The sequence below is a fragment of the Pristiophorus japonicus genome, chromosome 1 (genome assembly GCF_044704955.1).
Source record: "Pristiophorus japonicus isolate sPriJap1 chromosome 1, sPriJap1.hap1, whole genome shotgun sequence".
In the NCBI taxonomy this organism is placed as follows: Eukaryota; Metazoa; Chordata; class Chondrichthyes; family Pristiophoridae; genus Pristiophorus; species Pristiophorus japonicus.
In genome coordinates this window covers 84,849,756-84,862,880 of record NC_091977.1, presented here as the reverse complement: position 1 = coordinate 84,862,880, position 13,125 = coordinate 84,849,756, and the positions used below count along the sequence as shown (strand labels likewise).

At 40.5% G+C, this 13,125-nt stretch overlaps 1 protein-coding gene across 5 annotated transcripts in view; it reads left to right on the top strand.

The window, feature by feature from the left end:
• The window catches only part of kank1a (KN motif and ankyrin repeat domains 1a), a 373,392-nt gene that overhangs the window by 219,439 nt on the left and 140,828 nt on the right, over positions 1–13,125 (top strand). For 3 of the 5 annotated variants that reach the window (XM_070881440.1, XM_070881449.1, XM_070881400.1), the window contains exon 1: positions 6,782–6,953. The exons of the other annotated variants lie outside the window; for them this stretch is intronic. In XM_070881440.1, coding sequence (XP_070737541.1) covers positions 6,941–6,953 — 13 coding nt within the window. In that variant the 5' untranslated portion in view covers positions 6,782–6,940. Of the gene's footprint in view, positions 1–6,781; positions 6,954–13,125 lie in introns of those variants that run through there. 5 annotated transcript variants of the gene reach the window in all.

Genomic DNA, 13,125 nt, shown 5'->3' with positions numbered 1-13,125 from the left:
CTGAGGATTTTTAGAATTCCCCTATGAAGCTGAAAATGATGCTTGATTATAGACCTGAACCATTTGTGTAGTGTAGAACTCAATTTGTTGAGAAAAGCTTAAGCAAGTATTGGATACAGATCAAATTAGCTGACGTTTCCTTTAAGGCAGCATGTGCAGATACTAATACTGAGTGAAATATTTAATTTCGTGATGTCAATCTGGTTAACACTTTGAAGCTTGTTAACAGTAATTATGTAGACTAAACTACACTGCTACTTTAGTCATAAACAGTTCAGAATTGCTTTGTGGTTTTATTTTAATTTTGGTACCAGTCTCCTTTTGAAGGGGTTTTGAAGCACTGTGTTGTGTTTTCATGTGGATCATATTTCTGTGCTGTCAACTCTGCACAGAAAGATAAACTTCTGGGGAAAAAAAGTGTCATAAATGAAGGACATGTAGTGAGAGAGAAAGAGGATTAAGGACTTGATTGTGGTTTTGATGTATTTTAGAATTCAGGTGCCACAACAAAACATTCTCGGGTGTGCTTTATTTTGTTGCAAGTGTAATTTTGTAATTCCTTTATAAAAGTAACCTAGCATGGTATTTTACTCCTTTTTTCCACCAATTTTCTCCCCATGCCCCCATCTCCTAAAGATGTTGACACCTTGCCAAGGATTTAATAGGATGGGAAGGAGGAGGAAAGCATGGGCACGTAATATTCCGGGTCCGGACTTAAAGGCCCACCACACACACTGGCTTGTTCGTACCGCCATTGACCAAGTTAGCCAAGTTCTGAAGGACATAGCTGCCAGACTGGGTCTGCATCAGTTGATGAGAGAACCATGGTGAGAAAGTAACCACCATGACTTCATCAACCTCCTTGAACTTTTCCTCGTTAACCTATCTGTCTTAGATACATTTGTCCATGATGGCATTAATGGGAATGACTTCTGCACAGTCCTATGAAAATAAACTTTTGTCTTCACCGTGAAGACACTCTCCATTGTGTAATGTAATAGCACCATCATTGTGCTAAGTGGGACAAGTGAACAGCAGATCTAGTAACCAAAATTGGGCATCCATAGGTACTGTTGACCATCAGCAGCATAAGAATTGTATACCACCACTATCTGTAACCTCACAGGCTGGATCATCTCTCATTCTTTAATCACCATCAAGTTGAAGAGACAAACCCTGGTTCAATGGTATATGTATCCTGACAAATATTTGCAGAGAAACCAGGCAAATCCTTAATTCCCTCTTTAAACTTTTTACTGAGGAATAGTCTGGGGTTTTACACCTCCAGCGTAGGTCTAGGGATGAGTGATGCATGACTCTGCTCATCAAACCGTCTTGCACTAACCAGTTCAGATCGAAATGAAGTAAACTTACTAATCCTTGATTAGGTTACCCTCCAGCTGCTGAGCTTTCCAAATCAGTAAGGAAGAAGTCCGACTCCAAGTCATGCAATCTATTGCTCATAAATCACAACGTAAAAGTTTTAACGCTTAATAGAGATGCATAATTGTAGTCAGTTATCTATCTTTGAGTAGCAAATCATTAACGCATTACTTAGAAAACTGACAATTCAGTGTATTACTGCAAATCGACTCCAATGGATGCTGACTTTAACTATAGCAGTGACCAGAGTCTGAGGTTATAATTTTTAGTGGGAATACTTTGAGTAATTCCTTAGATAGCAGACAAGTTAACCATTTTGAACAGCCAGTCTATTGAATAGCTCAAGTCTGTGTGTGATTAGCACTGTTCAGAATTTACACAACCTCATCCTCACTAGTGGCATGGTTGGGTTCACCTCCTCCACCTGGGATGTCGGTCTGGAGTTTTGAGTTGAGGATTATCTGTCTCTGGGATTTTCAGTCTGACTTAACCCCATTACACAAGTGATGTCTCGACGTCCAGACTACTCTCAATTAGGTGACACACTCAGCTCTGCCTTTAATGGGCTACTTTAGCCACAATTTAGTTTCTAACCTGACACTCTGTTCTTTAAAGGTACCTTATACTGGTAGTCATCCTCTGATTAACACACAAACCAAGAAAGACTACTACTTCTGCCAAAGGCAAAAAAAACCTCTGCTTCTAAGTGACCTATGTGTCAGAAGGGGTCGTCTCTTTTTGTGTCAATCATCCCCAACAAATCCATACTGAAGCATGGAATTAGACCTGTAGGCTCCACTTTTACAACTTCCCAACCAGCGGATCTGAGTAAAGCTCAGTGAAGAATAGACCTGCCACATCCAGTTGAGAATGGTAATGGACGTTAATGGGAGGAGGAAGCTCCATGGACATCCTTATTCTGAATTGCGCTGGAGCCCAGTATGTGTAGGAAATCGTATTAAAGTATTTGCAAGTGTTTTTAATCAAAAATGCTGACTGGATAATCCCATTTGGCGGCCTCCTGAGATTCCCACCATTATAGATGCCAGTGGCCAGCCAATTCCGTTTATTCCACATGATATTAAAAAGGAGCTGAGTATACTGAACACAATGACGCCTACAAGCCCGGACAATATCCAGGCTGCAGTGCTCAAGACCTGTCCACTAGAGCCAGTTTCTCCTCTAGTCAGTTGCTTCAGCACAGCTTTAACACTGGCATATACCTGACATTGTGACAGATTGCACAGGTATATTGTATCTACAAAAAACAAGATATATCTAACCTGGCCAATTAATGCTCAATCTGCTTCCTTCCAATTGACACCTATTCACCAATAATTTTCCCACTGACGATCCGTTGGGATACCACAAGAACAACTTGGTTCCAGACCTCACTACAGCCTCAATTCAGGCACAGACATGAGCTGACTGCCAGGAGAGAGGTGTGAGGAGTTGACCTTGACATTAAGCGAGTGTGGCACCAATGAACCCGAGCAAAACTGGTCAGTAGGGATCGAGGGGAAAGAAGGCCTGCCAATAGCTGCAGGCGTACCTGCCACAAAGAACGATGGTTCGTAGTTCAGAGGCAGTAAGGTTGAGAATGGGGCTGTTCGCTGATGATTTCAGTGTTTAACTCTATTCAGATAATGAAGTAGACCATGCCAGCCTTTGGCAGGTCTTGGATAACATCCAGGTTTGGGTTGACAAATGACATTAACCTTCATGCCAGGTAAAGTCTTATTTCAATAGAGTCCGGCAAACTCCCTGACCTTTAGTAGCACTATCTTAACCACACCTGCCACCATCAACATTCCTGGGGATCACCATTGGACCAGGAGCTTAACTGGACCAGCCATTTCCCCACTGTGGCTACAAGAGCAGAGCACAGGTATTCTCTGATGAGTGGCTCACCGTCTTAACACCTCAAAGCCTTTCCACTATCCAATGTTTAAGTCAGGTGTGTGATGGAATATTCTCCACTCGCCTGGAGAAATGCAGCTGCAACAACACTCAAAAAGCTCAAAGCTATCAAGGAATGAGCAGTTTGTTTAATTGGATCCTAGGTCATTGGACTCGATATCCAATATAGCAAACTGTGCTCCCCAATAACACTTTTTTTCCCCCACCCCGTGAAAGAGCCGTAATGCCATGGGAAAAAATATCACCTCCAAATCTTGTACCATCCTGATTGGATATTACTGTTCCTTCATTAGAATCATAAAATGGTTACAGCACAGAAGGCGGCCATTTGGCCCGTTGAGTCCGTGCTGACTCTCAGCTAGTCGCACTTCCTGCCTCTTCTCCGCAGCCCTGCAAATCTTTTCCTTCAGATACTTATCCACCTCCATTTTGAAAGGTAAAATTGAGTCTGCCTCCACCACCCTTTCAGGCAGTGCATACCAGATCCCAATCATTCGCTGTGTAAGAAAAGTTTTTTCTTGCATCGCCTTTGGTTCTTTTGCCAATCTGTGTCCTCTGGTTCTCGACCCTTCTGCCAATGGAACAGTTTCTCTCTCTTTACTCTGTCCAGACCACTCATGATTTTGAACACCTCCATCAAATCTCCTCTCAATCTTCCTCTGCTCCAAGGAGAATAACACCAGTTTCTCCAGTCTATCAACGTAACTGAAGTCCCTCATTCCTGGAATCATTCTTGTAAATCTTTTCTGCACCTTCCCCAAGGCCTTCACATCCTTCCTAAAGTGTGGTGCCCAGAATTGGACACAATACTCCAGTTGGGGCCGAACCACACATTTGTACACTCTACATTTATTTATGAAGCCCAGGATCTCGTGAGGATTTTTTAACTGCTTTCTCAACCTACCCTGCTGCCTTCAGCAATTTGTGCACATATACCCCCAGGTCTCTCTGTTCGTGCACCCCCGCTAAGATTGTACCGTTTGGTTTATATTTCTTCTCTTCATTCTTTCTTCCAAAATGTATCTTCACACTTTTCTACATTAAATTTCACCTGCCCATTTCACCAGCATGTCTGTCACTCTCCACTATATTTCCAAGTCTGTTGCTCAATATTCCATACATAACACTATCATGGAAGTACCTTCACCATAAGGAATGCACTAGTTTGATTTCGAGGCCATTCGGGATGGGCAATACATGCAGCCTTGCCAGTGTTGCTCACATCCCGAGGACACATTTTTCAAAAGCAAACCCAATCCTGTCCATTAAAACGGTTTCCCAGCAGGAACAGTGGCTAATCAATCAGAAGTGGGCAACCTGACTGCGTTTGTTTTCTCTTTCCCTTTCTCTACCTCCATGTATCTTTTGCAAATGTTTCTTTTTTAACTAGTTCAGGTCTCAGTGATAAATGTTTGATTTCCATACAAATCTGAGGCTTGGGGCTGTTTGACCATTGAACTCAATCTCAGACGAGTGATGTTTTTTTGGGGCAGTTCCTAACTAGACATGAGATTTTCATCAATAGAACTAAATGATTTGACAAAAACTGAACCTAGTTTAGCCCTTTTGTTTCCTATGACTGATCTATGAGTGATATTGATGAAAAGTTCTTGCATTTCCCAGCATCCTATTTTCCATGAATAAGAAATTTAAAGAACATATTAAGTTAAATGCCTTATTCATTCAGTTTTATATTGATGAGAATTATTTTCCTTTCCTTACTACTTGTGCCTAAAGAGTAGCAAAGGCAAAAGAACACTCTCTATTTTGATATTGCCATTCACCAACCTGCCTATGCTTGTCTTTGATCTAACTAGAATATTTTCACTCCTTCCTTGGTTTTCCCTCTTGCTGTGATCCCATCTCTAGTTTGTTTTGCAAATTTCTTATTCCCATTTTATATTGGTATTTCAATTGCCCTGGAATTTCTCCAACTGTTGTGTATTCCAGAGCCAATCTACTATTGTCCCTCTTTAATTCCTATATGCTAGCCATTCCTTTGAAGCTGTTTCCAAGAACTAGTTCAGTTAACACATGGATGAATAATGCTCCACACTTGTTAACCGAGGTTGGATACGCCATTTTGTAAAGTACCAATGAAAAGATTGACACTGTGTACGTGTGTCACCAGCAATAGCGAATTGGCAGCCCATTTACACCCAACTGATTTTCTTTTTCATTGAAGTTGAGCAAGGTGTAAGATGGGCCGCCAATTTTCTATTGCCCATTTTGCGCTACCACCCATGACCAATTTCACTCCAACATCTCATAAATAGGGCTTTTGTCAGTTGAGAGGCGAATAAAAGGTGTTTAAGAGTTAAACTACTAGGAAGGATTGGAAGCAAGTTAAAAGCAGTCAAACAAGGTCTGATGAGGTGGAAGACTATATGCAAATTTAGACAGTTTATATATAGGTGGAACTAGACATTACCAGTCAAGTGATCTTTTTTTTAATTATTTCAAATGTATATCTGAAGCACATTATCTGAGAGATGCCAATAATATATCAACTAGTTTTTGTAGTTAGAATTCTGTTTTAAATCTTTCTTGTATTCGAGTATGTAATCCCTCATGCTTTGTAGGGCACCCACATCTGTAGCCAAGCGGGCAGACTCCCAGATCACCACCACTAGCCAGCTGTCAGGGAAATAACTGTGACTTGGCAAAGGCACAAAGTTCTTTTTTTCCTTTTGATCGGTGGTGCACATTAGGTTCGGAGATCTTGACAAGTGTCTTATGGAAAATAATTTTCAAAGTTAAAAGAAAATCTGTTGCCTTCATTGGCCAATTTTTCAAGTGCTAGTCTACTATTGTAGACTATTTCTGCCTTTGTCTCCACAGCCTCATATCCTGTTTCTGTAATGGAAGCAAAGTACCTGTACTCTTAAATGCAATTCACTACTGAATGGGACACAATTTCACTTTCCAGGAAAGTACTGAATTTGAGTGTGGTACACGAATAAAAATTTTAAATGCAAATTCCACAAAGCTAAATGTTTTAAAGTATCTCAATGACCCATTAAAGCACAATTCCGATTATTTTGCAGTATCTTGTTTTAATCCATGGATAGATCTTTATTCCCACCTAGTTGTTAAGCATGTAACAAATCAAAGGAGGCGTGCCCCTTCTAGCAGGCTGGCAGATACTTCACGTTGATTTAACCACAGAGATTTTGTTTGAGTCAGTTAATTTTCAAACTGAGGCATGTGAGACTGCAAGCTTTAGTATGTGTAAGACGCACGTGACCAAGATTGCGTACCTGTGTCCGCAGGCCAAATATCCGTGACTTTCTGGAAGCTTACTCAATATTTTTAGAAGGCTCAACCTCTTTTTTTTAAATGCAAGACTTGCGTATGGTGCCAGGTCTGATCTCTTATGCTTGTACTTTCCTTAGATTATAATACCTAAATATTTTTCAATAATGCTGACATTTTGAAGGTCTGAAGTTACCACTTGTGCTTTTATGTGGACGTGTACCCACCAGCCTGTGGTTGAGGTGTCGCTTTACAGTCATATGATCAAAGCAGTTAATTTGGATAGGAGGTGATATCCTGATCTCAGTTTTCACTGACTTTTGGTCAGAACAGTAACCTTGTCCCGTCTGCTACCTGTTCTCCACCGGTCAGGGGCTTTAACATGACGCCAACAGGTAAGAAATATTTTTTCAAATGAATTCAATTTATAGATTATGGAATGTGAATGGCAAATATTTAATGTAGCATTCTTCGTCTGCAGGCTCCAGTCCTGTGAATTAAATTGAGAAATTAAATGTGACTTGCTCAAAGTTTTCGTGAGCCCTTTTTAAAAGAATGTTAAGATATTTAAATACATGTCTACTTCAGGTGTACATTGCCAGGAATAAGCTTTGATAAATTCCTACTCTATTCATTTCAGAAGCCTGTTGCAACCAAACTGACCAGTCTGCACTTGTTTTATACTGCATCTACATGATCAACAAAATGCTACAGTAGAAAGCTTGTTAATTTTGCTCTCCTTGACATAGGGCCTGTTACCTTAAGTGCACAAATGTAGAATGCTTATTGAAAATATATGGTGTAGTAATGTTATCCATACATATTAATGCCATACACTGAATATCTGTTACTTTTTAATAAGAGTAAAATATCAATCAAAATGGTGTTTTAGTTTGAAAGTTTTTAAAATGCAAATTTGAATGAACTTTGGATAAGTGTAACATATAACTAGCTGGAAGGGATAAAGTTGCACATACATAGACATTGCAAAATGAATCCTAATTTAATTAATCATTTTCAGTGTAACTGTAATACCCAGAATTCCATGATCAAGTAGGCAGGCAGCTTATTCTCTGGGCCCTGAACAGTGCTGCTCTTAAGCTGGCTGTTTGCAAGAGAGAAAGCTGCCTAATTTTGTTTACTAACCCTGCAGAAAAACACTTGACCTCTGCTTGGTCGATCTCCCTGATGGTATAAATATGATTGGGATCATGTGCTGTGAGGTACTCTAGGTAACGTCTTTGAGATGAGACGTTAAACCGAAGTCCTGTCTGCTCTCAAGTGGACATCATAAAAGATCCCATGGCACTATTTCGAAGAAGAGCAGGGGAGTTATCCCAGGTGTCATGGCCAATATATATCCCTTAATCCACATCACTACAGCAGACTATCTGGTCATTATCACATTGCTGTTTGTGGGAGCTTGCTTGTGCACAAATTGGCTGCTGCGTTTCCCACATTACAACAGTGACTACACTTCATTGGCTGTAAAGCGCTTTGAGATGTCCAGTGGTCATGAAAAGCTCTATATAAATCAAAGTCTGTATTTCTTTCTCAACCGACATCACTAAAACTGTTTTTCTGGTTGTCGTCATGTTGCTGTTTCTGGGAACTTGCTGTATGCAAAATGGCTGACACATTTCCTACATTACAACAGTGGCCTCGCTTCTAAAGTACTTCATTGGCTGTAAAGCTGTTAGAGACATCCCGAAATCATGATAAACGCAATATATAAATCCAGCTTTTGCTCTTTCTTTTCTTAAAGCCGTTGAAAGCTAATGTCATTTTACCAAAAAACAGGCTATATTGTATTTGGCAGTCTGCTCTGCTGCCTCCAAGCTTCCTCTCTATTGGAAAGCAACCAGACATTAGTTTTATGGAAAGTAAGTCATCAAACTAAATGTCTGATTTGCACACCAATTCAAATAATCCAAATCTCTTGGGTTGTTTTTTCCGATTCAAATAACTCCTTACCCGACAGATTTGTCTCCAACAGCAAGTGCACTGTTGAGATATTCCAAACGCAAAAACAGCCTGTGCAATTGCAGCCAATAAAACTTTCCTCGATAATTTCACTGGTGCTTCCAATGGCAAAATGCCACAGGTAGCAAAGATAGATGGCTGCCAGCTGTAGCATTTGTTTTGGTTCTGGCCACATACAAGTTGAAATTTTAACTCTCCAATCCAGCAATGCCATTATAATGTTGGTCTGTACAGACCCCTCAATTTCTGAAGGTCCAGAGCTAAAATGGGAAAATGTGTACACAACCTTGTAGTAACTATATGACCAAGATTGCACAGGTGCTTTAAAGTTGCATTCAGACTTTTGAACAAGAAAATATATGCAAATCTTGCATAGGCACAGGTACATTGTTGGTGAAAACAAATAGGACAGGATGAATTTGTCAACACTAACTGTGCACATACAAGACTTGCATACAAGTACTTGACTTCCACATGCTCCCAGTGAAGCTCAAAAAAATAAATGTCTCATATTATGGAACCATTTTCATTGAAAGAGTTTTTGAAATACAAACACAGCATAAAAGCTAGATGATTTGCTTCCAGATTAAAGTATTTTAGTGCATCTGCTATTCCTGGAAACTGGGTGAGAAGGAGTGAAAGTTCTTTTCAGATAATGAACATTTTGTCTCGCAACCAACAAGCAGGTTTATAGAAATTAAGTCATTGAACTAGATGCCACATATTTACACATCTAATCAGATATTCAGAATCAAAATGTCATGTTTGTATCTTTTTGACTCTAGCCTTGTGTGTATCCTCATTTCCCCCTCCCCCCCCACCCCCACCCCAAAATCTCTTCATCCCACCATTGGTGGTGCACCTTTCAGTTGCCTTTGCTGTATTTGCTGAAGCACCCCCCTTAAACTCCTCCTCCACTTCTCTCTGCCTTTCTCAAAACCATGCTTTTATTTACCCCTCCTAATCTCTCCTGAAAGGTTCAGCATCCTTTTACCCATCTATTTCTATTTGTGAAGCCCCTTGGGAAAGTTTTTACATTAAAGATACTATATAAATGCAAGCTGTTGATTGCAGCCGAGTGAAGTGTCCATTGACTGTTGTATGTTGAGTTCTTCCACCTTTGTGCAGTGTCTGACATTAATGGTTCTTCCATCCCCCACTCCCAACAAATATATACTCCATTAGAATAAAATATTGGCTTCTGCATTTTGGTAAACCCAAATACATTTAATTGGCTAGATTCCAGCTTTTCGAAAAGCGCAATATGTGACCTCTTGGCTTGAACTAGATTTTTAATATTAGAAGTCTTTAGAAGGAACTGTACAAAAAAGGCATCATGAAACTGTTGACAGACCTATTTGGTTGCATGTAATACAGGATTGTTGACACAGTTCAGCTGTTGCTTTTAAACGTGTAGAAGCTTTAACAGTTTAATTTTCATGTTTTGAACATAGTCAATTTGGAAAAACTATGGAAAAACTAATCATCTTGTATAATTGAAACAGTACTGAGGTCAGAGTAACCTTGAGGCATGAATTCAAACTTTTTTTTAGAAAAATAGATCTGGCACCACAGTGGCATTTGCATACTCTACCATGCTGTGTCAAGTGTTTGAGGAAGGGTGGGTCTGTAAGACTAGAATGTATACGATTCTACAAGTGAACACTGACTGTAACTTCACTTTGAATCTGATACTTTATCACCATTTTCTTTGTGGTTTCAAGTGCACACTGTGCATCGATCCTGTGTGTGTGTGTTTGTGTTTAAATGTAAATTTAAAATGTACATACATAATATCCTATACATTGCAATTATATTGATATTTCAGATATAGACCCATATTACAATACTTCTCCATTCTCCACCTCAGCAATTTTTCTCTCCTTGGGGCTCACATCCATTGTCATCCTAAACCTGTATTTTTGACAATGCAGACAGTCTGGTTTCCCTACTAGTTCCCATCCTTCAATTTATATTTGTCTTTCGTAATCAACTATCCATTACTTTATTGAGACACCTGTTTTTTGCTGTCAGGCTTTGGTCATTGTATTTGTAAAAGACTCATTCTTCCCAGCCAAGGTTGGTCTTATTTTGCAAACTGTGACCAATCCTTATTTGGCATTTGAGAAACGTGTGTCTACATTCTGGAGTGGCGATTCCAGGCTTCTGATATTTGTGTGTGAACTACCCAGATCTGTAGCTGCACTATTCAATGTACAACTATTTGTTTCCTACATCTCTTTCTTAATTGACTGGCATTTTGTGATCAACTTTGAAAAGCAGTTATGCACTCTGGAGCTTATTATTTATCCTCCATCAGAAAAAAAACTCTACAGTTCAGTAACCATAACTTTGTGTGTGTTTATCATCATAGGCAGTCCCTCGAAATTGAGGAAACATAGAAAATAGGTGCAGGAGGAGACTATTCGGTCCTTCGAGCCTGCACCACCATTCAATAAGATCATGGCTGATCATTCACCTCAGTGCCCCTTTCCTGCTTTCTCTCCATACCCCTTGATCCCTTTATCTGTAAGGGCCGTATCTAACTCCCTCTTGAATATATACAATAAACTGGCATCAACAACTCTCCGGTACAGAATTCCACAAGTTAACAACTCTGAGTGAAGAAGTTTCTCCTCATCTCAATCCTAAATGGCTTACCCCTCATCCTTAGACTGTGTCCCCTGGTTCTGGATTTCCTCAACGTCAGGAACATTCTTCCTGCATCTAACCTGCCCAGTCCCATCAGAATTTTAAGTTTCTATGAGATCCCCTCTCATCCTTCGAAACTCCAATGAATACAGGCCCAGTCGATCCAGTCTCTCCTCATATGTCAGTCCAGTCATTTCGGGAATCAGTCTGGTGAACCTTCGCTGCACTCCCTCAATATCAAGAATGTCCTTCCTCAGATTAGGAGACCAAAACTGAACACAATATTCCAGGTGAGGCCTCACCAAGGCCCTGTACAACTGCAGTAAGACCTCCCTGTTCCTATACTCAAATCCCCTAGCTATGAAAGCCAACATTCCATTTGTCGTCATCACCGCCTGCTGTACCTGCAAGCCAACTTTCAATGACTGATGTACCATGACACCCAGATTTAGTTGCACCTCCCCTTTTCCTAATCTGCTGCCATTCAGATGATATTCTGCCTCTGTTTTTGCCACCAAAGTGGATAACCTCGCATTTATCCACATTATACTGCATCTGCCATGCATTTCCCCACTCACCTAACCTGTCCAAATCACCCTGCAGCCTCTTAGCGTCCTCCTCATAGCTCACACTGCCACCCAGTTTAGTGTCATCTGCAAACTTGGAGATATTACACTCCATTCCTTCATCTAAATCATGAATGTATATTGTAAATAGCTGGGGTCCCAGTACTGAGCCCTATGGCACCCCACTTGTCGCTGCCTGCCATTTTGAAAAGGGCCCATTTATCCAGACTCTCTGCTTCCTGTCTGCCAACCAGTTCTCTCTCCATGTCAGTACATTACCCCCAATACCATGTGCTTTAATTTTGCACACCAATCTCTTGTGTGGGACCTTGTCAAAAGCCTTTTGAAAGTCCAAATACACCACATCCACTGATTCTCCCTTGTCCACTCCACTAGTTACATCCTCTCAAAATTCCAGAAGATTTGTCTAGCATGATTTTCCTTTCATAAATCCATGCTGACTTGGTCCGATCCTGTCACTGCTTTCCAACATTGATTCCAACATTTTCCCCACTGTCAGGCTAACCGGTCTATAATTACCTGTTTTCTCTCCTTTTTTTAAAAAAGTGGTGGTACATTAGCTACCCTCCAGTCCATAGGAACTGATCCAGAGTCAATACTGTTGGAAAATGATCACCAATGCATCCAATAATTCTAGGGCCACTTCCTTAGTCTGCATCCCAGAGTACTTATCAGGCTGCGGGGATTTATTAGCCTTCAATCCCATCAATTTCCCTAACACAATTTCCTGCATAATAAGGATTTCCTTCAGATCCTCCTCCTCACTAGACCCTCGGACCCCTAGTATTTCCGGAAGGTTATTTGTGCCTTCTTTCGTGAAGACAGAACCAAAGTATTTGTTCAACTGGTCTGCCATTTCTTTGTTCCCCATTATAAATTCACCTGAATCTGACTGCAAGGGACCTACGTTTGTCTTCACTAATCTTTTTCTCTTCACATATCTATAGAAGCTTTCGCAGTCAGTTTTTATGTTCCCAGCAAGCTTCCTCTCATACTCTATTTTCCCCCTCCTAATTAAACCCTTTGTCCTCTGCTGAATTCTAAATTTCTCCCAGTGCTCAGGTTTACTGCTTTTTCTGGCCAATTTATATGCCTCTTCCTTGGATTTAACACCATCCTTAATTTCCCTTGTTAGCCACGGTTGAGCCACCTTCCCCGTTTTATTTTTACTCCAGACAGGAATGTACAATTGTTGAAGTTCATCCATGTGACCTACTCTAAACTTCTACTCTAAATGTGAGTTCTCAGGTGACTGTACCGTCCAATATGGGAATTAGTCTCTGTCACAGGTGGGACAGACAGTGGTTGAAGGGAAGGAAAGGGTGTGTGGGGAGTCTGGTTTGCC